Source organism: Dasypus novemcinctus, chromosome 10 (assembly GCF_030445035.2).
Source record: "Dasypus novemcinctus isolate mDasNov1 chromosome 10, mDasNov1.1.hap2, whole genome shotgun sequence".
In the NCBI taxonomy this organism is placed as follows: domain Eukaryota; kingdom Metazoa; phylum Chordata; class Mammalia; order Cingulata; family Dasypodidae; genus Dasypus; species Dasypus novemcinctus.
This window is the reverse complement of record NC_080682.1, coordinates 57,987,850-58,014,197: the sequence shown is the minus strand read 5'-3', so window position 1 is coordinate 58,014,197 and position 26,348 is coordinate 57,987,850. Positions and strand designations below refer to the sequence as shown.

The 26,348-nt window shown below is 39.6% G+C and overlaps 1 protein-coding gene across 4 annotated transcripts in view; it reads right to left on the bottom strand.

Moving 5' to 3' along the window:
• FBXO3 (F-box protein 3) overlaps positions 1–15,719 on the bottom strand; it is a 40,255-nt gene extending 24,536 nt beyond the window's left edge. For 2 of the 4 annotated variants that reach the window (XM_058305585.1, XM_058305588.1), the window contains exons 1-3: positions 15,566–15,703; positions 11,142–11,231; positions 9,018–9,181 (exon numbers count right to left, since the gene is read on the bottom strand). In XM_058305585.1, coding sequence (XP_058161568.1) covers positions 9,018–9,181; positions 11,142–11,231; positions 15,566–15,669 — 358 coding nt within the window. In that variant the 5' untranslated portion in view covers positions 15,670–15,703. Of the gene's footprint in view, positions 1–9,017; positions 9,182–11,141; positions 11,232–15,565 lie in introns of all 4 variants that reach the window. The other 2 variants (XM_058305586.2, XM_058305587.1) reach the window with 2 other exon arrangements.
• Positions 15,720–26,348: the final 10,629 nt, after the last annotated feature.

The window sequence follows — 26,348 nt, the reverse complement described above, 5'->3', positions numbered from 1 at the left end:
CGAGAAGAGGGAAACAAAGAGAGATTAGCCTGGCATCTGGAGCCACCTTGTCTTTGAGACAACTGCCAATTCTGAATGAAGATGTGAAGCTGAGAGGCCAAGAAGCTGAGTGGTGCTTTCAGTAGCACCAAAGGGCTGAAAGGTAAAAACTGTAGCACAGGGTCCACAAAAGACAAAGAGATCTGGAAAACCCAAGGTTTTTTGCCTGGGTTCCGGAGGGGCCATGTCTGAGGAAAAAGGGGGAACTGGAAACAGACTGGTCCTCATGAGGACTAAAGTCTAGCTGTCAATTATACCAAACCCTGATTGGATTAAGTTGATCCATTCACTCATCAGCAAAAGTAAAAGTAAATCTCTTGAAGAAAATAACATTACCCATAAACTCAAATTATACCTAGCAAGCAATAAAAAATAACTAGGCCTATTTGAAGACAAGATATGACTAAAGAGATAGAGGAAAACAGAAAATAAAACCAAATCCATAAGACATTAAGATATTGGAGTTAGCAAATATGGGCTTTAATGATTTAAATGACAAAATGGACACTTTCAGCAGAGAGCTAGAAATTATAAAACTGAACCAAATGGAAATCTTAGAGCTAAAGAATATAGTAATTAAAATTAAGAACACTGTGGAGAAGATTAACAGCAAATTAGAAGTTTAAGGCTGATTAAGAACTAAGTAAGAATACAAAAAAGGATGGAAAAATACAGAAAAGGAGTGTAAAAAACATAGGACATGGTGAAAACGTCTAATGTACACGTGTTAGAATCCTAGAAGAGAGAAAAACAGAATAGGCAGAAGCTGTATTGAAGAGATAATACTAGAGAAAAACTGATGAAAACATTAAGCCATAGATTCAAGAAGGACTATATAAACTCCATGGAAAATAATTACAGAAGAAAACTATTACTAGTTACATCATTGGAAAACTGCTAAAAATCAAAGACAAAGAGAAATCTTAAAAGCAGCCAAACAGGGAAAGATATACAATTAACTTCAAAGGAACACGAGTAACGCAGACAGCTAAATTCTCAACAGAAACAAGAGAAACCAGAAGAGTATCTTCAAAGTGCTGGGGAAAAAAATAACTAGAATTCTATATCCAGTGTTTATATCCTTCGAAAGTGAAGATGAAATAAACACATTTTTAGACAAACAAGCCTGAAAAATTCAACAGTCCCTCATCCTAAAAAGAATTCTTCAGAAGGAAAATGATCTCAGATGGAAACATGAAGGTGCAGGCAGGAATAAAATGCAATAGAAAAGATAAATATGTAGGTAAAACCAAAATAATAACAAATATATAAAATAATTATGTTTTCAGGGATTTAAATACATTAAAATTTTTAAAAAACTATAATACAAAAGGCAAGAGGTGGAGATAACTGGAGTTAAAGTATTCCAAAGGTTCTTCTATTATTTAGGAAGTGATAAAAATACTAATTTGCATTAGACCTTAATAACTCAAAGACACATGATGCAATCTCTAGGGCAATCAGGTTTTTAAAAAAGTAAAAGATTAAAGAAAGGAGGAAAATGGAATAAAAGAATTAAGAAGGATGTAAAAAAATTAACAATGAATGGGTGGGACAAATAAAAAACAAACAATAACATGGTATATTTAAACTCAAATGCATTAATAATTAAAATAAATGGACTAAATAATTAAAAACCAAATAAACTAAGAAATTAACTAAACTAAAAACCTAAACTAAATAATTAAAAATCAAAACTCATACTGTCTACAGGAGACACATCTTAAAGATACAGATATAGAAAATAAAGCTAGAATAGCTTTACTAAGATTAGAGAAAACAGACTTTACGGCAAACAGCATTATTAAAGCTAATGGAGGACTTTTCATAATGATAAAGAGTAATGTTAGATTCACTAGGCATATATTACAGTTCTAAATTTTATGTACCTAATAAGAGTTTCAAAATGTACTTTTAAAAATGACAGAACTAAAATGGGAAAAAGATAAATATACAAAAGCTTAACCATTACCGTAATTTTAGCAGCTTAAAACAACAGCCATCTACTATTTCACAGTTTATGTATGCCAGAAGTCTGGGCATGACTCAACTGGATCATCTGCTCAGGTCTCACAAGGATAAAACCCTAGGGTCAACTGGGGTTGCTTTCTTTTCTTATACATCTTATGCTTGTCATCCTCTTCCAAGCTCACTGGCTGCTGGAAGAAGGTCCTCAGCTCTTCGAGGCTACCTGCCACTCCCTCCTGTGTGGCCCTCTCCACAACATGGCAGTTTGCTTCTTCAAAGTCAACAGGAATCCCTCTGACTTCTGGAAGAGTCACTTTGAATGGCTCAACATGATTAGATCAAGCCCACTCAGAAAAATTTCCCTTTGGATTATACATATTCAATTCGGGATCTTAATTATATTGGCAAAATCTCTTCACCTCTGTCAGGTAACCTAATCATGGGAGTGAAATATATGCACAGTACCACTCATTCAAAAGGGAGGCAATTATACAAAGCATGTACACTATGGGTCAAGAATCTTGGTGACTATCCAGAATTGTGCCTACCATGGTGTGGGATTTTAATATACCTTTCTCAGTAAATAGAAGACAAAAAAAAAAAAAAATCAATAAAGGTACAAAAGATTTAAACAAGATTAATCATTTTTACCTACTCATACATATAGTACTGAACCCAACACTGCATAATATACATCATTTTCCCATGTACATGAAACATTTACCAAGATAGATCATATGCTGGACTACAGAGTAACTCAATAAATTTCAAATGACTAAACACATATAGGATATGTTCTCTGATCACGGTGGAATTAAACTATAAATTAAAATTGAAAAGATTACTAGAAAAGTCTCAAATACTTGGAAATTAAGCAATACATTTCTGTATAACCACTGGATCAAAGAGGAATTAAAAGAAATTAGAAAATATTTTTAATGGAATGATAATGAAAACACAACATATTAAAACTTCGGGAATGGAGCAGGAAGAGCTCAGTGGCTGAGTACTTGCTTTGCAGAGGTCCCAGGTTCAAAGCCAGTACCTTCTTTAAAAAACAAAAAAACAAAAAACTTGTGGGATGAAGCCAAAGCTATGCTTACAAGGAAATGTATGGCCCTAAATGTGTTTGGAAAAAAAAAAAAAAAAGAAAGGATAAAATCTATGATCTAAGCATTCATCTAAAGTCAGGAAGAAAAAAAGTAAATAAGCTCCAAGAGAGAAGAATGGCAATAAAGAAATTAATGAAACAAAAAACAAAAGTACAATAGAGAGGATCAACAAAGGCAAAAGCTAGTTCTTTGAGAAGATTAATAAAACTGATTAGCCCCTACCTAGCAAGACAGATCAGGAATAATAAAAAAGCACAAATAATTAATATCAGAAATGGAAAAAGGGATATCACTACAGAGTCACCAAGCATTAAAAAGATAAGAGGATATTATGAAAAACCAGTATATTTTAAATGTAGATAAAACGGATTTCCAAGATAAACAAAACTTATCAAAATTGACATAAGAATAAAAAATCTTAATAATACTATAGTTAATAAAGAAATTGAATCCTTAATTTAAAACCTTTCCACAAGGAAAACTCCAGGACTGAATGGCTTCACTGATGCATTCTACTAATCATTTAAGGAAGAAATAAGACCAGGCTTACATAAACTCTTCCAGGGAACAGAAAAAGAGGCAAGACTTCCCGACTTGTTTTACAAGGCCAGCATCATCTTGATACCAAAACCTGACAAGAACATTGCAAGAAAGGAAAATTACAGGCCAAACTCTCTTGTGAACAAAGATGTAAAAACCCCAGTAAAATACTAGCAAATCAAATCTAATAATATATAAAATGAATAACATATTACAATCAAAGTAAGTTTATTCCAGGAAAACACAACTGGCTTAACATTCAGAAAAACAATCACTATAATATACCATGTTAACAGAATGAAGGAAAAAAATCATATAATCACATGGCAAAAAATAAAATAAAAAATAAAGAACTAAGAACTACAAAAGAAAGAAAAAAATCACAAGGCAGAGATGGCATTTGATAAAAATATAATTATAAAAACCAAAAAACCCTCTTCCCAAGCTAGGAATACAAGGGAATTTCTTCAATTTGATATAGTATGTACAAAAAACTAATGCAAACATCATATGTAAAGGTGAAAAGTGAAAAGCTTTTCCTCTGCATTCAGAAAGAAAAAGATGCCACTATCATCATTTCTTTTTAACATTGTACTGAAAGTCTTCATCAGTGCAATAAAGAAAATGAGGAAGAAAAAAAAGAATATAAGGATTGAAAAGCTAGAAATAAAATTGTCATTATTCTACATTTCCAAGCAATACTTATTAACATCACCACTACAAACCCATTAGAAAAGCTAAAATAAAAAGAATGACAACATTAAAGTATTGGTAGGAATATAAATTGGTAAAGCTACTTTGGAAAATTGACAGTTTCTCCTGAAGTTTCTATAAGTACACTCTATAACCCAGGAAATCTAGTCCTAGATAGTTACCCAATAGAAATGCGTTCATATGTATATCAAAAATGATTCAGAGGGAAGTGGATATGGTCAAGTGATCGGGCTCCTGTCTACCATATGGGAGACCCTGGGTTCGATTCCCAGGGCCTCCTTGTGAAGGCAAGCTGGCTCCCATCTGCGGAGAGCTGATGGCCTGCGCCTGTGAAGAGCTGATGATCCGTGCCAGTGGAGAACTAATGGCCTGCACCTACGGAAAGCTGGTGCAGCAAGATGACGCAACAAAGGGAGACAAGCAGACACAGAAGAACGTGCAGTGAATGGAAAAAGAGAGTAGACAGTGAACAAGCGACAAGGGGTGTGTAAATAAAAATCTTAAAAAAAAAATAAAAAGATTTAGAGCATTATTTGTAAGCCAAAAACTGGAAATAATACATCTATCCATTATTAGTTGAACGAATGTATAAATTGTTGTCTATAATGGAATACTATACCACAACAAAAATGAACTATTGTTACACACTACAAGGTTGAATCACAAACAAAACAAATAATTCATACAAAATACTCAGTTGTGCAATTTATATTAAGTTCAAAAACACAGAAAACTACCTCTATGGAAGGGGGCTTCTAAATGCAGATACTATTCTACTTCCTGACCCAGAAGATACTACATGAGCATGTTCAAATTATAATTCACTGAAGTTGAACACTTAAAATTTATGCATATTTCTGTACATTAGTTTAACATCACCGGTGTTGTCAAGTGGATATCATGTACTCTCAGGAATGTGATGAGAAAGCCAATTTACCTCTGTGGTAAACTTTCTAAAAACCCATAATCCCAGTTTAATCATGAGAACATCAGACAAAGTCAATTTGAGGGACATTTTACAAAATATCTGATTAGTATTCCTCCAAACTTTGGATTATATTTTGGATTTTTAAAGTAATTTTGAGTATTCTTCAAAACTGTCAAGGTCATAAAAAACTAGGAAAATCTGAGAGAAACTGTCATAGATCAGAGCGACATGGCATAGACTAAAGTGACATGACTACTAAATACAACGAAGTAGTCAGGATTGGATCCTGGGACAGAAAAAGGACATTAATGGAAAAACTAATGAAATCCAAATAAAAAGTCTAGAGTTCAGTTAACAGCAAAGCACCAATGAAGGCTTTGGAGTTTTGACAATTGTTCCAGAGTAATATAAGATGGTAAATTGTGGGAATCCAAAACTCAGCGATGGGTGTACAGGAATTCTCTGTACTATCTTTGCAACTTTCCTGTAAATCTAAAATTATTCCAAAATAAAAAGGTTATTTTTTTAAAAGAAAGTTTAGTACAAAAGGAACCAAGGTGAATGGCTGCCTGATCCAGCACGCTGGATGAGGAAAGAAATGAATATTTATGTGGTTATGTGCTACATATTGGACATTGAACATGTTATCTTAAGAAACCAAGAATTACATGAAGAAAAGACATAGTGAGATAGAAAAAAAAGTAATAACAATTTTTAAAGGCAAAAAGGGAAATATATGTTTACAATACAGTAAAAACAAAGTTTAAAGAGGCATCCTAGTATTTTTTTTTTTTTTTAAGATTTATTTTTATTTATTTAATTCCCCTCCCCTCCCCCGGTTGTCTGTTTTCTGTGTCTTTTTGCTGCGTCTTGTTTCTTTGTCCGCTTCTGTTGTCGTCAGCGGCACGGGAAGTGTGGGCGGCGCCATTCCTGGGCAGGCTGCTCTTTCTTTCACGCTGGGCGGCTCTCCTTATGGGGCGCACTCCTTGCGCGTGGGGCTCCCCTACGCGGGGGACACCCCTGCGTGGCACGGCACTCCTTGCGCGCATCAGCACTGCGCATGGGCCAGCTCCACAAGGGTCAAGGAGGCCCGGCGTTTGAACCGTGGGCCTCCCATGTGGTAGACGGACGCCCTAACCACTGGGCCAAAGTCCGTTTCCCTCCTAGTATTAATATAATAGAATTTGGGAGCCAGATAACCCAGGGTTCAAATCTCAGCTCTACTACTTACTATGTGATCTCTGGCAAGATATTTCACCTTCATAATCCTATTTCCTCACCGTAAAAGGGGATAATGTCACTTTCCTAAGAGAATTAGAGTGAGGATTAAATAAGACATCAAAATGCAAAAGTACCTAAAGAGTGCTTTATTGGCACTTGATAAATGTGCTTTTACCTTCTTTCCTCCCTAGTCTATTTGTATGAAGAAGCAGTAAAAAGGTTACTAAAAGCCAAGAAACCTAGATTAGAGCTCCATCCCTGTCAATGTCACATATGGGTCACTTACTAGTTATGGGACCTTGCACAAGTCACCTGTTCCCACCTGTAAAATGAAGGTACTGGTATAAATCAGGTATTGGCAAACTACAGCCTACAGATCAAATCCCGGCCTGCCATCTGTTTTCAAACAAAGTTTTATTAGAACACAGTCACATCCATTTGGTAAGTACTATCTGGCTACTTTCCCACTATAAAAGCAGAGCAGTAATAATAGAGACTATCTGGCTTACAAAATCTAAAAATTACTATTTGGTCTTTTACAGAAAAAGTCTGCCAACCCGATGTAAAGGATCTCCATGGTCGCGTTCAACTCTAAATTTTAAGCCAAATTTAAGGTAAATATGATGTTCAACGATGTATGATATGAACATTAATACACCATAATTTCAATTTCATAAAAATTTTCCTAAGCCCAATGCTTTCCAATTTTATTTGGTATCAGCCACCTCTAGAATCTTGAAATTAAATCAGGGACTGTGGCATCTGGTTAAGCAGCTAAGTTCCTGAGTCCTAAAATTCATAGGTCTGGAGTTCCCAGAGTCCCCACCATTCTAGATATTAAAGAGGCTTTAACGTACTCCAACACATGGCAAAACCCCCAGAGAACTGGCACCTGGGAGTAAAAGCAGGGCTATCAAGGAATTCTTTGACAACCTCACCTCCAAACACTAGGTAAAGGACAGTGAGTAGGGAGATGGGAATACCAAACTGAGTGCAAAAAAGGTAAGCAGTTGCTACATGTATTTATTTTCTTCCCTTTATTAGAAACTCTATACCTAAGGAATATCATGTCTATAGTCTCTTACAAATGCCCAATTATTGGACTAGCTCTTTAAGAGAACTAAGGCATTTTAAACAAAATATGTTAAATGGCTAGCCTCTTTCTGTTCAAGCAATGGTTAAGACTGTAACCCGGGAGCCAGCCCTATATTTAAATCCTAGCTCTGTCTTTTGCAATTTACCTTTCTATGACTTAGGTAGTTCACCTAAAAAATGCAAATAGTAATTACCTACCTCAAAGGATTTTTGAAAATTAAATGGAATTATATTTATAAAGTACTTAGCTTAGTGCCTAGCTCTGTGTTTAATGCATAATAGCTAATGTAAATCTTTTTTTACTTATTGCCACCAAATACCTATTTTCAGAATTATTTTCTTCTTGAAAGTATATAACCCCACATCTCAGACAAATTATATTATTCTTTTCATCTAAGAAAATAAGGTATTAAAATTCTTTATCAAGGGTATTTTTCTTCAAAGTCTACTCTTTGCTGAGTCATTCTTTCTTTTATCCTCTAACAATGCAATTATAAACATCTACAATCATGATTTGTATGAAAGGAATATTTGCTTGGGAGGTTACAGTGAAAATATGAATTGTAAATGGAATGCTGTTTCAAAAAAGACATTTTCCAGAGGAAGAAAAACATTTGTGAAGAGCTGGTCCTAATTTTAGCTTAGGAAAACCAAATGTGTACTATTCCTTTCACTGGAGACATTTGAAATAACATAAGAGACTAAAAAGGATAGTATCTATAATCTATTAATGCATTTTCATGGGCATAAATTAAGATATCAAATCAATGGGAAATGGCTTTTAGTATTTCTTGCCAAAATTGGACAACAGTATAGAAGAAAAAGCATAGATTCTGATGTCAAATAGACCCCAGTTCAAATCTCAGTTACACTGTGCTGTAAAAGTCAAAACAGGGATAAAAATTTTCCTTGCTAATATTATGCTAATATATTATCTTACATTCTGAAAGAACCAGGTTCTTTCCAAATATTAGCCTGCCAAAAAACATTTCTTTTCACATATGTGTACTGAAAATAGGAGAGAGGGTTAATAGAGGGGGCAAAGTTTTTCAATTAAAAAAAATTTTTTTTTTAAGAAATCACTAGTTATCCTCAAACAATCTTAGTATTACTGTTTCTTTATATAAAACAAATATTAGAATAAAGGGGTTCACCTCGCCCTTCTCATAAATAACCATATGGGTACCAGCATGGGCAAGAATAGGGTAAGCACTAGAGCAAGGGTACATTGTCCTTTAAGAAATATTGGCTTTCTACTCCCTTGGCCAAATGTAATTTACAAGATAGTATTGGATTAGTACAAATGCACAGATCAACACAGATGATGGAGACGCACGGTTATTTAAACGAACCTATAATAACAGTATCTAAAAAGGGGAAAGGCCCTCCATTCCCAGTACCTTTCAGAGATAAAACCATCCGAGGACACCTAGGTTCCAAATATTTCTTGAGATCATCCCAGGCCTTTTTAATAGCAGCATAATGATCAATATATCTTCCTACATCAGAGTAAGTATCTATGAAGAGAGATTTCCAACACTGATTCTTCTGTGTTTTCTCTTCCCTAAATAAGATTAAAAAAAAAAAAAAGATAAAAAAGCTCTTAAGATGACATTAGCAAATATTGTACATACTTAACATATTTTATTGGGAATTTATGATTACTTTTGTTTTTCTTTTGATTTACTTCAGTCACAAATGTAGGCTAGACAGCAAAAAGTGATACACACATCAAAAATTTTAACAGGAGTTATTGCTGGCATGGGGGATTGATTATGAGTCAGTTATTTTCCTTCTTTTTACTTATTTTTTCCTAAGTTTTTAAATTCTTCATAAAATAAAATGAAAATAGTACGTGGGGTATAGATTTCAAAACTGATCCTAAAAATATGCCTACAATAAAATTTTAAAAGGTATTTGTATTTTTTCTATTTTAGAGAATGAATACTTAGAATCTAATTCTACAACAGGATTAGTCTGACACATTTACACTGGATTGTATTAGATTCAACATTTCTTTTTGTTACAATTCTGCAAACATTTATTAAGTGTCCCTTTAGCCACTGAAGATGAAAGGCATATTTTTTTGCCTTCAAAAAGTATATATAGTCTAATCAGGGAGGAAAAGTTATATAGATTACTGCAGTTAAGTGCTAAGGCAGATTTGTTGACGAAAAGAGTTCTGAGATCACAAAGGAAGGGCTCTTAACCTGAAGATTCAAGAAAGGCTTCATGGAGGAGTCTTACTGGTCGAGTAAGAATTACTGAGTAAAAAAACAAAAAACAGTGGGAAAGTTCCTGCTCAGGTGGAGGGTACAGCATGAGCAAAAACATGGAAATATGTAAAATAGGAATGTGTCTCCAGTGAACTATTAAGTATTTCAGTATACTGGAGTATAAATTGAATAAGAAGTGATAGAGGATAAGGTAGCCACATACTAAAGAGCTTAGACTGTATCCTGTAGAGACTGGAAAGCCACTGAAGGGTTGAGCAGGAGACTTTAAAAAGCAGATTCATGGTTGTGGTTTGGGAGAGCAGATTAAGTTCTAGAGACATGGAGAGGAGTTAGGAGGGTTTTGTAGTAGTTCTGGTAAGAGATGATGAACTGAACTAAAACTGGTAACTAAGATGAAAGTAACAGAAGATTCAAGGCTTGGTACTTGAATGAATACAGAGAGAAAAGAGAGAAGAGACTTAGCATGATTTCTGTCTCTGGCTTGATGCCTGGGTGCTGTCATGAAGACTAGGAATGAAGGAGGATCACATTTAGGGATGGAGAAAGAAGAACAATTCAGGGTGGTTGTTTTTTTTTTTTTTTGGGGGGGGCAGATGGGGGGAGGAGAGGGGAAGAAGCTGTACAGGGAGATTAGAAGGGAAGCACCTTTTTATTAATCTAAATAATATATATACATATTGTCAAAACCAAAAGTACCAAAGAACCTATGAAAAACTAGCTTCCTGTTTTCTCAGCCTAGTTCCTCAAAGGAAGCCTTATTTCTATAAGTTATCTAAATAATGCTAAATGTTTATGCTTCTACTTCTTGATTTATCAATTTTACTGAATTATCTACTGAAACCCTAAAGTGAAAGATACTTGAAAATTCCCCTTCCCAGTTCTTCCTCCTCCCAATGTTTTATAGATCTGTTATCATCTACACTTTTATTCTGTTGAATTTGTTAGCATTTACTGAGTTCAGGGAACCAATGGAAGGTCCAGAAGATAGTTGTACAAATAAGTCTGGAGCTCAGTGGGGATGTGAGGGTTGGAGATTGAGGTTTGGGAGTTAAGAGCACAAAGATAGTCACTATAAACCATAACATTCCGTACAGAAGATTTCACAGAATGAAAAGAGCAGTGGAATAAGGGCAGAACACTGGCGAAAACCAACATTTACTGGCAGGCAAAAGAGCCATCAAAGGAGATAGAGGGAAGGGTTATTAGAGAGTTAGGAAAACCAGGACAGACAGTGTTACAGAGGTCAAGGGCTTACTTTCAAGAACACCTGCTCCCCAGCATACTCACTCAGATATAAGCCAGTATTTTTTGCAATGTCTTCTCCACAGCGGATCATGACTTGATAGCTGGCTAAGTCTTCGACTGACATAGCAACAACTGGCAGAAATGAGATTCATGGGTAGTATAAAAGAAAATAAGAAAACAATTTAAAAATAAAGATTAAAATATTCAGCAAGTTTTATTTTATCCTTTTTGCTTTTCTGTATTTTCCATTTTCTATCTTTATAATTGCAAAACAATATTTTCTAAAACCTGTTCAAGGTGTTAGCTAGTATAATTACCTTGTGACTACGGAACTCTTAAGTTGAGATTACATACAAATCCCCAAACCTCTCCACCACTGTAATTTTCATATGACAGTGTATAAAATATATATATACATTGGAATGAATCTGAAATGAAGCTTTCTGACATTTATTATGGGGACAGTCATCATTTCTACATATAGGAGTGTGGTGGTTTGGAGCTGTGTACCTCAGAAAAACATGTTCTTAAACTTAATCCATTCCTGTGGGTGTAGACCCATTGTAAGTAGGACCTTTGATGAGATTACTTCAGTTAAGGAGTGTCCCACCTCAAACAGAGTGGGTCTTAATCCTATTACTGGAGTCCTTCATAAGCAGAATGAAACTCCGGCAGAGAGAAAACCAAAGCGAGTAAGAACTGAAGGTCAACAAGCCAGGAAGAGCCACCACCTGCACTGTCATGTTACAAAGCAGCCCAAACAAGCATCACCGGCTCAGCCCCAGAATACCCGTCTTCAGGAAGAAAGCACTGCCTTTATGATGCCTTATTCCCAGCTTCAAAATCGTGAGCTAATAAATTCCCACTGTTTAAGCCAGCCCTTCGCAAGGTATTTGCTTGAGTAGTCAAAAGAAAGTAAAATAAGGAAGAAATGTTATTGATATAGGAAGAAAATCTATTAATGTAAATAGACTGGATTTTTTAAAAGGGCTGTGAGGCTTTTTTTTTTTTTTCTAATAATCCACAGGTCTCGTAATTTTTTCTTAAAGTAGCCCCAAATACTTTTCTTTTTTTTTTGAGGCGATATCAGGAATTGAACCTAGGACTCTGTACATGGGAAGCTGGCACTCAACCACTGAGTTACACCTGCTCCCTAATGTGAGTTGTTTTTTTTTTCATCTATTTTTTGTTTTTAGGAAGTACCAGGAATCAAACCCCGAACCTCGTACACGGGAAGCAGGTGCTCAATCACTTGAGCTACATCTGCTCCCCACAAACACTTATAAATTATAACTATTGGAGAGCCCACCTACTAAAAAGGTACTGGATTTATAACAGGGCTGACTCAATATTCCTAGTTACACAAGTTAGTATCAGCTGCTCAAAAACATGGAACTTTGGAATAACTTCCTTACTATATAGAGATTTCTTACACAGTAGTGCTCCAATCCTGTAAATACTACCCTACACTATTAATTTGGCAAAAGGAATTTAAGATTAGGGAAATGATTTTCACCCTTTCACAAGAGAATCACAAGTTGCAGAAAGTAGGTACTCACAGATCTCGCTCAGGAAATAGCTAATTAATTAACAAGCCCATGAGTATGGCATGTTTTTTGTTTTCCTTTTTTTTTTGAGGATGGCATGTTAAAAACCAATCTGTGATAAACAGAATAGCCTTAGTTCCATTTTCAGATATTACAGAAACATCATCCTCATCCTTTTCTGCCAAGCTCAGCAGATAGGCTAACTTTTGTAAGCATAGAAATCCCTCCAGTTTTGTGAATTAGGTGCCATTCCCTTTTTTTGACCCATCTCCCTCCCCTGGCAGTTAAACAACATAAAAGAATCTCTAGTGTAAGCACAAAAGGGGATTCTGATGCACAACCAAGGTTGAGAACTCGGTCTAGAGACCTTGATTCAGTAGCTTTAGGGGTAAGAATAGATATTTGCATATTTTAAAGGGGCCACAAGTGATTTAGTTGCACAATGAGGGTTGAAAATGGTACACAATAAATCATCCTGGAATGAAGAAGGCATCATGCAATCTCAGAATCAGACCATGCAGCTGATACAACATGATGATCCCAATGTGCCTATTCAATCCAATCCAGTTCAGCAAATATGTACTCAAAACTTCAGGGCTTAGCGATGGGTTGGGCACTTGGCAAAGCTGGGCTGTATGGTGCAGGAAAGAAGCTGTATGACACAAGAAACTTTTCTGTGGATGAAATTCGATAGTATTCAACTCAATTTACCCTCTTAAACAATTATGCGGGGGGGGGGGGCAATCAGGCCACTTCTGTTTAAAAGGCTGCTATCTAAGGGATTTAGAATAAAATCTGATCTCATCTTGGCTGACAAGGTCCCACCTCATCTGGACAGCCTCATTTCAAGTCACTTTGCCTGTCACTTCCTATTGCCTGCCATACTAGCCTTCTAGCTCCTCCAACAGGCCATGCTGTCACCCAGTCAGCCTCTGAACACTCTGTTTCCTCTATGTTGTCCTTCACATACAGCAGCAAATCCAATTTGAATTGGATCGTCCCTCCTCCCCATTCCTAACCAGAATAATTCATTTCCATCATAGCACTTAGCACCTCTCGTAATTATGCACTTGTTTACTTTTTCCCTCTTGCCCACTAGACTGTAAGCTCCACAAGGGACCTTTATTGCCATGTTCACTATTGTATCCTCAACATTTAACAGAATGGCATACAGTAGGAACTCAAAAAAAAAAAAAAAAAAAGCCTGTTGAATAAATGATATAAACAAGGTAAAAAAGTCCTTATATTCAGGAATTGCAAAGTCTATCTAGCATTGAAAACAAATTCTGCACAGGAAGGAAGAAGGTAGAAAGCGTAGTCAAGAGAGGAGGTCTTAAAGGAATTCCATCTTGCCAGGTTGAGAGAAGGGGGACAGGCATTCCAGGTAGAGGAAAGAGCTTAAACTAAAGAACAAAAGAACACAAGTGTGTGGTATACAGGCAGAGGTCTAATTTGGATAGAGTACACTGTGCAAAGATGATAGTGGAAGAATAAACAGGGCCTGAAAGCCTTAGATGAGATAGATAATAAGGGCCTTAGATGCCCCCAGAAATTTTGGGTTATAGTCTGTAAACAACAAAAGGATATCACAGGTTTTTCAGCAGGAAAATGACAAAACCCAGCATGTCTTAGCAATGTAGCCCATGGATAGAAGAGGATGGTGGTTAGATTTGTAATACTATAGCAATAGAATATTTCAGATGAAAACAGTCTGCAGTTGGAAAAGTCTTTTCCTGAGTAAAGATAAATTTTGGTTTTCTGCTTTGGCACAAACCTGAATAAAGAAAAATAAGTCTTGGTATGTACTAATATATGTAGCAGCCAAAAACTCGGGTTATCCCTCCATCACCACTTAGCTAGGCCAACCAACAGCGATCTGAAACTCCAAGGAGGCTGTATTTCTAAAAGGAGTCCTAATGCACAGGGCACAATTATCAAATGGCTAGAATCCAATGGTTAATAAAAACAAAATCTCGCCTAATCATCCTAAAAGGGCGTTTTTTCCCTCCAATGCAAACATATGCGGTGGCACAAAAAAACTCAGAACCATGCCACCAGCTGTCAAGGGTGTAAACAGTCCTGACTCGAAGGGAGGGGGAGAAGGGAGGGGAGGAGGACAGCGCCATTTCTTCCACCATCACAGTCCCAAACTCTGAAGGAACTGGGTATTTAACCACCCTCACGGTAATAGGTGTTTACTTTTGGAAAAGACGTTTGTGATGCGGGAAACCCAAAACGCACGGGAGAAAAACGGGTCACCTGTATCGCACCACCGGAAGTCAGTACCAAAAACCATAATCCAACAGTGAGAAGTTAGGCTGAGAGCAAAACGTAATTCTCAAGCGCTGAAGTCCGAGAGAGAGTGAGCCCTACTAGCGACTACGGCCTCGCGGAAGTCGCACCTGGTTGGGGGGGGCGGTCAGGAGGTAGCCTGGCTCCTCTCGGGCGCCCCATCTGCCCACTACGACGCCAGACTCCGCAGGCCCGGCGCCCAGGCAGCAAAGAGCGCTGGGCCCGACCTGAGGCTTTTCCAAAGCGGCCAGGACCAGGCCTGACCCAGTTGAGGTCGGAGGGGCCAGCGGGTGACGGGCGCTGGGGCCCGCGAGGGCGCGGCGGGGCGGCACCGGGGAGCAGCATCTCCCTGCCTTCCAACTGGGCCTCGTCGAGGCCTAAGAGAAAGGGCTCTCGTCGCTCCTCGGGCGTGGGCCCTGGACAGGAGGAAGACCTCAGGGTGTGGCCCATTCCGCTCCTGTCTCGTCCGGTTCCCCGGGAGGCTCTGCAGGATAAGGGTGGCCCTGGCGTCACCTTCTGGCTGCCGTGGGAGTCGGGGTCCTGTCCGCGGGCCGGGCCTCATTCCCTCCTGCCTCAACACCTCCTTCCCCCGTGCCCCCTCCCCTGCCGTCCGCGCCGTTCAATTACTTGATTAGATCCCGGTAGTCCAAGAAGGATAAAATGAGAAGCAGGGGGTCGGTGGGCAGCGATTCTAGGGTCAGCGGCATCGCCTCCGTCTCCATGGCCGCCATCTTGCCTGGCCCGGTGCAGGCCTGGCCCGGCCCCCGCCCCGCCCCGGCCCCGCCCCGCCCCGGCCCCGCCCCGGCCCCGGCCCCGGCCCCGCCCCGCCCCGGCCCCGCCTCCGCCCCGGCCCCGCCTCCGCCCGCGCCGCTCTCCAGCCGCCGGCTCAGGTTTGTTATGTAACTGCAGGGTCAGCCGCGCCCGCAGGGCGGGCCTAGGGGCGGCTCCGCAGCGGGTGCCGCCCACAGCCCGCCGCCGGGGCCCGCCGAGCTGCGGCGAGTCTGGGTGCCTGTGCTCGCCTTCCTCTACCAAGTTCTCCCCTCCCATTCCCGTTCCTAAATTGGCCCAGCCCGGACTCCTCCCAGTTTTTGTTTCCAAAGTTTCTGCTTCGATTCGCCCAACTCCTCATCCAAAATGTTACAGCCAGGTGTTCTCGACCTGGCCCCAAATCTCACACTAACGCCTCTCGGTCCTCGGCCCGCAAACCGATCGCTTCTCTTTTCTGGCCCAGGAACCCCTAGTTTCCCCGTCTTAGCCTCCCTCGTGCCGAGTGGCTGCTCGGAGCCTTGTCCACCCGGTAGGAAATCAGCCAGAGACGTCTTTTCTCCCAAACCCGAGCTGGGAAAATGATTGTCAATAGCATAATTGTAAACACCCAACCAGTCCCCCCCTACCTTGCCCGCTCCTCCCGCCGACCCCCCCCTCCCCCGGTAAAATATGCACATGAACAACTGAGTCTGAGTGTCAACCGTTCACTTTGGTCGTCATGGTTATTTTTTTAGGCCATTAGGGCGATGCAAAGTATAAATTATTTTCCCTTTAAGGATTAAACCCCAGGGGGTTAAGCACCCCGGGTGTAAAGGCTGAACTGAGACCCATCCCCCGCAGTGGGTTTACTCCGAAGCATGATGATGGAGATGGACACTTATGCTATGCTTTGCCAAGGTGGTATTATATTGGGAGAGTGGGAGAAATGCAATGGGTTGTAAGCTAAGGAATACATCACTTGCCTGATTCCTACTTTTTCTTTCCTTTCTCTGAGGCTATAGCATATAAGCGGCTTCCCGGAGTCCAGACAGACCTGGACTTTACACACCAGTCATTTACCAGGAGTGAAATATTGTAATAATTAATCCGAACTCCCATGAGCCTGTTTATTCATCTCTAAAATGAACTTAACAATCCCCTCCTAGGGTGGTTTAAGAATGATCATATAGTGGTTTTTTTAGGAGATACTGGGGATTGAACCCAAGACCTCGTACATGGGAAGCTAGCCCTCAACCATTGAGCTACACCCGTTCCCCAGTGATACAGGTTTGTGTAAAGAGCTAGATGCTCATTAAATGTTAATTTTCCAAGCCGGTGCATAACATCCATCACTTTTTCCAAAAATTTATCTTATTCCCCCCCCCTGCTCAATTTCCAAACTTTTCCACATCCTGGAGAAAGTTTCTCCCAATTATTTGGAAAAGTAGAAATGATTCTCCCAACAAGAAGACTCCATTTTCTCAATACATTATTACATTAATTTATAACTTAGCTCGCTCAAGTGCAAATAAATATGATTTTAATATTTATGACTCTGATCACCTACCCCTGCAAAAAAAGTCGTCTACATCTCTGTACCTCCAAACTATTTTTGCACATATTTAGAGCATTTCTCAAATTGGATTTGGGTTGGTTTTTCCCTGCTTATTTCTAGCCAGACTGTAAACTCGCAGTCTTATCCATCCTCATACCTCTAGGGCCTAGCATGGCACCAGTCAAGTAGAAAGTTTAAATTCAGGTTGAATAAATGAAGACAGACCAGTCATTTCTGTTTACAAGGGAGCCATACCATTTATATAGGTAAATGCTTACAAAGGCATTTGATTCTAACTTATAATTGTCTCTATTTCTCCCTCAGATGGGCTACATGTTTTAAATCCAAAAATTGGTTGGAATTTGAGGTTCATTGCATTTATTACAATTTCTTTTCCTTTGGACTTGGTCTAGCTATAACATAATGCAGAAAACCAAAAGTAAGATGTTTCCCTACTCTCAGGGCCAGGATTAAGATGAGGTGAATGAGGCACTCGCTTCAGGTGCAAAATTTAAGGAGGTGATAGACAGTCCTCAAGATAATATTGTAATTTTTAGAAATCAAAATTAATGAAAAAAATCCACAATGAACAAACAACAAAATTTTAAATAAAGGATCCCACAGTGCACATGAGCCGTATTGGAGCCTGAGGCAAAAGGAAAACCATGTGCCCCTAAATCTGTGTTTGTAGTTTTAAATGGTTATTTGTTTCCCACAATGCCAGAAAGGACTTGCTTGTCCCATGTGACTGGGCTTAGAGCCCCAGCCATAGCCCTCAGCCCCTCTTTCTCAAGCCACCACCCTCTGCCTCTTCCTACCTTGGAGAGTGTCATCAGGTTGCCAGTCCCTTCTGCAACAGCCCAAGCCTCTCTGGGGCGGGGAGAGGGGGCGGCGTAATCTCCCCCCAGTTTCCATTTTTCTTCCCAACGTGGTTTGGCATGAGGCAGGTAGAGGAGGTGGGGAACAATGCAAGTGAGCAGGACCCAAGAGAGTCCTTTCCTGGGCTGTGGGCTGTGGCTTCCCACTGGCCTGACCCATTAATAGTTGGGAAAAGGGTGGAAAGAGGATACCCACACCTTGGTTATACAGCTCCCCTGGGCAAAGGCTGAAGGCCAGGCCTCCAGAGCCTGTGGGCCTGAGTGGGAGAAACAGTCCTCTTAAGTCTGCTAATTGTTTTGGAAGTTAGTCTCTAAAGGTAATAGAATTTCACTAGAACAGTATTTGCTTGTCATTATAATGACTATGGCAGTTCAGAAGGTATAGAGTTCTGAAAGAAGAGCTCACGTGGATTTTTTCAAAAGTTTCTCCATTTCTCAGGAATTGAGATGGAGAATGCTTGAGAAATATACTTACATGTTCTCCTTAGAACCACAATGTCACTTTGGTCTATGACAAGTCATCCTTAAAAACAACACCCTACCTGTAGGCAATCAATTTACCTGAATCCATTGTTCAGGTAAATCCCTCAGGTAGTAATTCATATCCTATCATGTGCCAGTGTCTGGGCCAAGGAGAGTGTGGGTTGGTGACGAACACAGTGTGCTCCTGCTCTTGATACAACTGCTCTTTAGAAGGTGAGTGATACACCCCATAACAGCTTGGCTGAGGAGAGACAAATCCAAACGGCCCGGGAGGCTCATTGTCTCCCTTGGTTTCATGGTTTAACAACTAGCTACCACAGCAAATCTGTTAGCTCAGAGGATGACAGGTGTCACCAAATGTCCAGCTCTGGGGTCTCCTGCTAAATGGTGGCCTAGACGTGCCCCCTAACCCTCCACCACCCTGGATATTTAGGATCCCTCTTTATGGAGTCCCTATGGAGATGCAGCCTGCCTAGCTCTGCCCAGCCTAAGTGTACCTTTCCACTGGGCAATGAGCGGGGCGGGGAGGCGGGATGGGGAGAGGGGTAGTGTGCACTCCTCCTTCTCTGCTTGTAGTGCCCCCCACTCCCCCTTGGTTTGTACATATATCACATGGCCTTGGAGGTGTGTGTCTATACGTCCCCAGTCCCACCCCAATCGCAAATGGCAGTTTCACGACTGGTCGTGCTTGGCGTGCAAAGCCCAGGCTAAGCGTTTTTGGAAATGGCCTTGTCCATCTGGGCTGGCAAATAGCCCCTCCAGTGGGGTCAGGTTTCAGGGAGGGCCTCTGGACAGCCTTGGTGTTTATTTCCTACTTGCGGTGGGCAGCCTTGTATCTGGGAGCCCAGGAGAAGGAGGGGACGCACTGAGGATCTACCAGACACTAACTACCCCAGACAAGTGCATCACCCAACAGAACTCTGGACTGTGAGGTTGTTGGGGATTTGTAAAAGGAGGCCTGCCTCTGCGGAGCCCAGAAAATTCAGGAGTGTGCTTACTCCTCAGGCTGCAAACTGAGAGAAGGACAAAATTACAGACTTGGGTGGAGATTAGGGGTTGCCACCGCATCAAAAAGGCGACTGATGGGTTGATGCAAAAATCTGGAATGGATTTTTCTGCTCCTGTGGAGCAAAACCACAAGACAAACCCATGGCTAATGAGAAATCTGGAATGGTTGCAAGAGATTTATAGGCACAATTTCAGCAGCTATTTGAACTAAATTCTGGAAATTGGTCCTTGCTCCTCCTTTAGGCAGAGACTTTAAATATTCCTGAATTTGCTAAACAAATGCCTGCGCTTTTTTTTTTTTTTTGGTCTGGACTATACTTCTTATTCTTTTATAGCTGGTATAATTGTTATGGACCTTCCGGATGAACGGTGAGTGGACCTGCTGATTGGATACATTTTAAGTGTCCCCTATTGGTGGCTTCTCAAATGGTGAGCTGAGGGCATGGCCAAGAATGGCTTGTAATTGCAAAGCTTGCGAAGATTGCACTACCCTAATGGTCTTCTAACCAGGAAAAGAGAAAATTCTGTCTTCTCATACGAGATACATCACAAGCCAGGGCGCTCAGCAATGCCCTCATCAGTCCAATCTCCCTGTGGAGCGGGGGAAGCGACTAGTGTCCTACTGAGGTTTAAAGAAGTTAAGTGACCACAGTTGTTCTTGCAGTGCCTGGCCTCATACAAGTGGCTGATCTATAAGGAGTCACCAGCTGCACTTGGTATGCAGACTTGGATATGCTAACGTGTTTCTTTGGATACCCTCCAGGTACAAGGGGAAAGTCAGTCTCTGCCTTTTCTGCCCTGCCCTGTGTCCTGGGAAGCTGATCACTATGAACTCCTTCATCTGGACTCCCTTATCATCTGGCTTCTGGTTGGGTTCTGACAAAGAGAAACATTGGTAGGAGATTGGGGATAGGAGGAAAAAAGAGAAATTGGGACATTCAACCTCTACCTTGCTGTGGTTTTGACCGTAGCTATGTTCCTCAGGGAAAACAGTTCCTGCTGACACCCTCTTTCATATTTTTAGCTCTCCCAGTAACACCATCCTTCCCTATTGCTCTTTCAGGCTGGTAGTAGGGGTGCAGGGGGGCTAATAGCTCCCCTCAGTCACTAATCCCTGGGTACCTTGCCATCCTTTGTTGATTCCCTTATTCTGCTCATACCTTTGTAAGTAATCACTTCATTGAATTCTGTTGATAAACCCCTTCGACTGTTTTGTCTGTTTCCTGAGAAGACCTTGATTGATAAAATTTGCCGTCATCTATCAAGGCAAATATTAAAATAAATTCTCCAGTAGTATGTTATCTGTGAGTTGAACAAATGCTAATACAATGATAACTGCTGATTGAGGCAAAACATTCTAGTATATTGATGGATTACTATCTCATCTTAGAGAGGCTGATCAAAGATGTATAGACTTTGAATGAAGAAAAAAAGACACTTACCCAGGATACCTTCTTAGTAGTGTCCTATGCCACAAGCCACAGAAACAGTCTATAGGCTATTAAAGTCAAAGTTAAAAGCCATTGACCCCCATCTAGAAGAATGGAGGCCCATTCCTGATTGGCCTCTTTGGAGTTCGAAACAACACTCTTCATACTTAGCAATCCCATTTGAGGAGGGGATGCCTCCAGCAAGAAGCCTTAAAAGTAATCCAGTCATCAGTAAGGCAAGCCTTGCCATGGAGCCTCCTATCTCCTTCAGACTCACAGGATCACAGATTTCAGTGATCAATCTCACAGATGATTGGAACGTTCAGAAATGAGACTCCATTTTCTTGTTAGCCATGTCCACAGGGACTTCCTTCTGCTGCTGAGCCTGAAGCTCACCCCTACTGGGGACAAAGAATCTCACTGAAAGGAAAATGACTCTGCTACCTGAGATTCTTGCCTTACATTGGGTCCTGACTGAACTGAAATACCCAGAAACTTCTGTGATCCACAAGATAGATCTGCACTAATATCTCAGCATGCTCTATCACTGGCTGGGAGCAGTCTAGGGAAAGCATGGCCTTGATGTGAATGCCACGAGGACACCTGCTGGAGTTGTCAGTCAACTGTGCTACCTGCAGCAGGAGATCCGAATGGTATACTTCCATGGCTGCCACATACAGATACGTCACTAATGGCCTAAGTATTTGGTCAGGTCATTGGACCACCCAAGGACTGAGTTAATAAAGGTATATTCATTTGGGGCACCTCCAGAAATAGTGGTGACACAACAAAATCTAGAGGAAAACAGATGACTAAAAAAGCAGACGAAGCATATATGGCATCATGTCTATGAGAGCGAGCCCACTGAATCCATGCTGTAAGCCACCATAGTAATGGAACCACCAGGGGCTTGGGGGTACCCAACCAGAAATTCTTTCGACATGCTTAAGAAGCCACTGTGAGGAAAAAACACTGTGCTCTTGGTTAACTGTACCAGTTTCTCCAACGATGATCTGATGACTTCTGTAAAGCTGGCTTGTTCTGCTGTCTTCAGCCATTTATAACTTGCACACTGCCATAGCATCCCTACCTAGTTGAGCAGCTGGACACCCAGGAGTCAAGGAGCAGGCACAAAGGCGATTGTAATCAGGAAGAGGACACTCTTCTCCCCACTTCCCTTTTTAATGGAATAACAATTGAGGAGTGTGTAGAGTATGTTTGGGAAACAGAAACCATGCTAGATATTTCAAAAGAGGATATTTAATACAAGGAATTGTTAGACATATGTGGAAAGACTGAAAAAGCAAAGGATGAATGTTGAGATAACCCAGAAATTAGTACTGCCAGAAGCAGCTACCACCCCTAGGGCTCCAGGAATAAAAAGGAACGGAGAAGGTCATAGAACCCAGGAGCAGGAAACAGGGGCCACCACCAGCAGATGCTCTGACTGGCCCCTGGAGGGTCCGGGGATTAGATAACTGAGGAAGGGTCCCACACAGCTAGTATTGAGATCTCTGACAGAGGACATTTACAGGGCTTGGGTCTCATAGCAGACACTAAGAGCCTTGAAGGTAGGGTTGCCAGATTTAGCAAACCCCCTCCCCCCAAAAAAACCCAATCAAACAAACCAGGAAGCCTAGTTAAATGCAATTTTTTTCTAATTGCCTACATATATTTATATAAATTAAAATAAAAGGAAAAAATTGCATTGGATGTTCTAATCCTGAAGAAAAATTCTTTATCTGAAATAACTTAAAAGTATCTAAATGACCTACCTCTTTCTTTAATTATACTTCCCTGATGATTTGACTCTTCTTAACAATTTCTTATTTTGCAGAATTTGCTTATAAAATTCCTTGCAGTAACAGTTTATATTTTATTTACATAGTAACATAGTTTCTACACTGGCCACATCCAACCCAGTTTGTTCTGTGATCCACTGAAAATTGAGTAATGAGAAAACATGCCCAACAATGGCATTATGAGCTGTATACTGACAATGTACTGGCTGTCACTGATTGGCTGACTTTCAGGACTAGGATTTATCATTGATTGGCTGAATTTCAGAAGCTTGAGGCCGTCTGTGATTTGCAGTTTTCAGAAGTATGGTTACTAGAGTCAGGCTGTCACTGATAGGCTGATTTCCAGAGATCGGGTACTAATCCAAATGTATCTCCAATTAATGGTGGATATGTATTCATGGCTTGGGACTTTGACCAAAGAACACTGTCTTCCTTTTTTGAATATGAAAAATAAGTATTTTTTAAACTTTATTTTGTGTATTTAATAATTGGAAATATAAACAATAATTTAAAAATAAGAAAACACAGTTGAATAAAAACATACATTTCTCAATTGAATATACTGGATACATATAAATTTGTTTTTTTTAATCATATGATGTGTTACACCATATATTTAGTTCATAGTAATGTAATCATACAGTATTTGCCCTTTTGTGACTGGCTTGCTTCCCTCAACATAATGTCCTCCAGGTTCATCCATGTTGTCATATGCTTTACAACTTCATTTCTTCTTATAGCTGCATAATATTCCATTGTGTGAATACACCACAGTTTATCTATTCATCTGTTGATAGATACCTGGGTTGTTTCCAACTTTTGGCAATCATGGATAATACCACTATGAACATTGGTGTGCAGGTGTCTATTAGTGTTACTGCTCTCAGTTCTTCTGGGTATATACCCAGTAGTGGTATTGCAGGGTCACATGCAAGTCTATATTCTTCTTTAGGAACTGCCAAACAGTCCTTCACAGTGGCTGTACCATTCTGCATTCCCACCAACAGTGAGTAAGTGTTTCTATCTCTCCACATCCTCTCCAACACTTGTAATTCCGTCTTTTTAATAGTGGCCATTCTGATAGGTGTGAAACGATATCTCATTGTAGTTTTGATTTGCGTTTCCTTAATCGTGAGTGATGTTGATGAGTGATGTGTTTTTTTACCATTTGTATTTCTTCTTTGGATAAAAGTCTATTCAAGTCTTCTGCCATTTTTAAACTGGGTCGTTTGTCTTTTTATTGTTGAGTTGTAACATCTCTTTATATATCCCAGATATTAAACCTTTATCAGATATGTGATTTCCAAATATTTTCTCCCATTGAGTTGGCTGCCTTTTCACCCTTTTGACAAAGTCCTGTGAGGTGCAAAAGTGTTTAATTTTGAGGAGGTCTCATTTATCTACTTTTTCTTTTGCTCACGCTTTGGGTGTAAGATCCAAGAAACCACCACCTATTACAAGGTCTTGAAGATGTTTCCCTACATTTTCTTCTAGTAGGTTTATGTTCCTGGCTTTTATATTTAGGTCTTTGATCCATTTTGAGTTGATTTTTGTGTAGAGAGTGAGATAGGGGTCCTCTTTCATTTTTTGGTTATAGATGTCTAGTTCTCCCAGCACCATTTGCTCAAGAGACTTTTTTGTCCCATTAACATTAACTTGGTAGGTTTGTAAAAGACCATGTAAAAGACCTCACTATATAAGTGAGGGTTTATTTCTGGATTCTCAAATCTATTCCACTGATTCATGTGTCTATCTTTATGCCAGTATCATGTTATTTTGACCATTATAGTTTTGTAATATATTTCAAGGACAGGCAGTAAAACTGGACTCTTCTTTTTCAGAATGCTTTTGGTTATTTGGGTACACTTTCCCTTCCAAATGAATTTGGTAATTGCCTTTTCTAATTCTTTAAAGTAAGCTCTTGGGATGTTGATTGGTATTGCATTAAACTTATAAATCAGTTTGGGTAAGACTGACATCTCTACAATGTGTTTTCTTCCAATCCATGAACACAGAATGTCTTTCCATTTGTTTAGGTCTTTTAAAATTTCTTTTAGCATTGTTTTGTAGTTTTCTGCATAGGTCCTGTAATTCTATGATTAAATTAATTCCTAGGTATTTGAGTCTCTTTGTTGCTATTGAAAATGAAATTTTCCCCAATTTTGTCCTTAGATCATTCAGTATACAAAAACTGATTACTAATTTTTGTGTGTTGATCTTGTATTCTGCTACTTGGCTGACTTCATTTATTATTAGCTCAAGTAGGTTTGTCATGGATACTTCAGAGTTTTCTAAGTACAGGATCATGTCATCTGCAAACAGTGAGAGTTTTACTTCCTCTTTTCCTATTTGGATGCCTTTAATTTTTTTTTTCTCTTGTCTAATTGCCCTAGCTACAACTTCTAGTACAATATTGAATAACAGTGGTGACAGTGAGCATCCTTGTCTTGTTCTCGACCTTAGAGGGAAAGCTTTAAACCTTCCATTGAGTATGATGTTGGCTGTGGGTTTTTCATATATGCTTTTTATCATATTGAGAAACTTTTCCTTCTATAGCTGTCTTTTGAAGTGTTTTTCTCAAAAAATGAGGCTGGATTTTGTCAGATGCCTTTTCTGCACCAATTGAGATTATCATGTGTTTTTTTCCTTCAATTTGTTAATGTGGTATATTACATTGATTGATTTTTTATGTTGAACTAGCCCCGCATACCACGAATAAATCCCACTTGGTTGTGATGTCTAAATCTTTTGATATGCTGTTGGATTTGATTTGCAAGTATTTTGTTGAGAATTTTTGCATCTATGTTCATTAGAGAAATTGGTGTGTAATTTTCTTTTCTTGTATCTTTTTCTGGCTTTGCTATTAGGGTGATGCTGGCTTCATAAAATGTGTTGGGTAATTGTCCCTTCTCTTCAATTTTTTGGAAGAGTTTGAACAGGATTGGTGTTAATTCTTTTTGAAATGCTTAGTAGAATTCACCTGTGAAGCCATCTGGGTCCTGGACTTTTCTTTGCTGGGAGATTTTTGATAACAGATTCAATCTCTTAAAATGTGATTGGTTTATTAAGTTCTTACCGTGTCAGTGTAGGTTGGTTGTGCATTTCTAGGAATTTGTCTATTTCATCTAGGTTGTCTAGTTTGTTGGCATACACTTTCTCATAATATCCTTTTATGATTCCTTTTATTAATGTGGGGTCATTTGTAACTTCCCCTTTTCATTACTGATTATATTTATTTGCATCTTCTCTCTTTTTTTGTTAGTCTAGCTAGGGGTTTGTCAATATTATTATTTTATCTATTTATTTTTTAAGATTTATTTTTTATTTATTTCTCTCCCCCCCTCTCCAGTTGTCTGCTCTCTGTGTCCATTCACTGCGTGTTCTTCTGTGACCACTTCTATCCTTATCAGCGGCACTGGGAATCTGTGTTTCTTTTTGTTGCGTCATCTTGTTGTGTCAGCTCTCCATGTGTGCAGTGCCATTCTTGGGCAGGCTGCACTTTCTTTC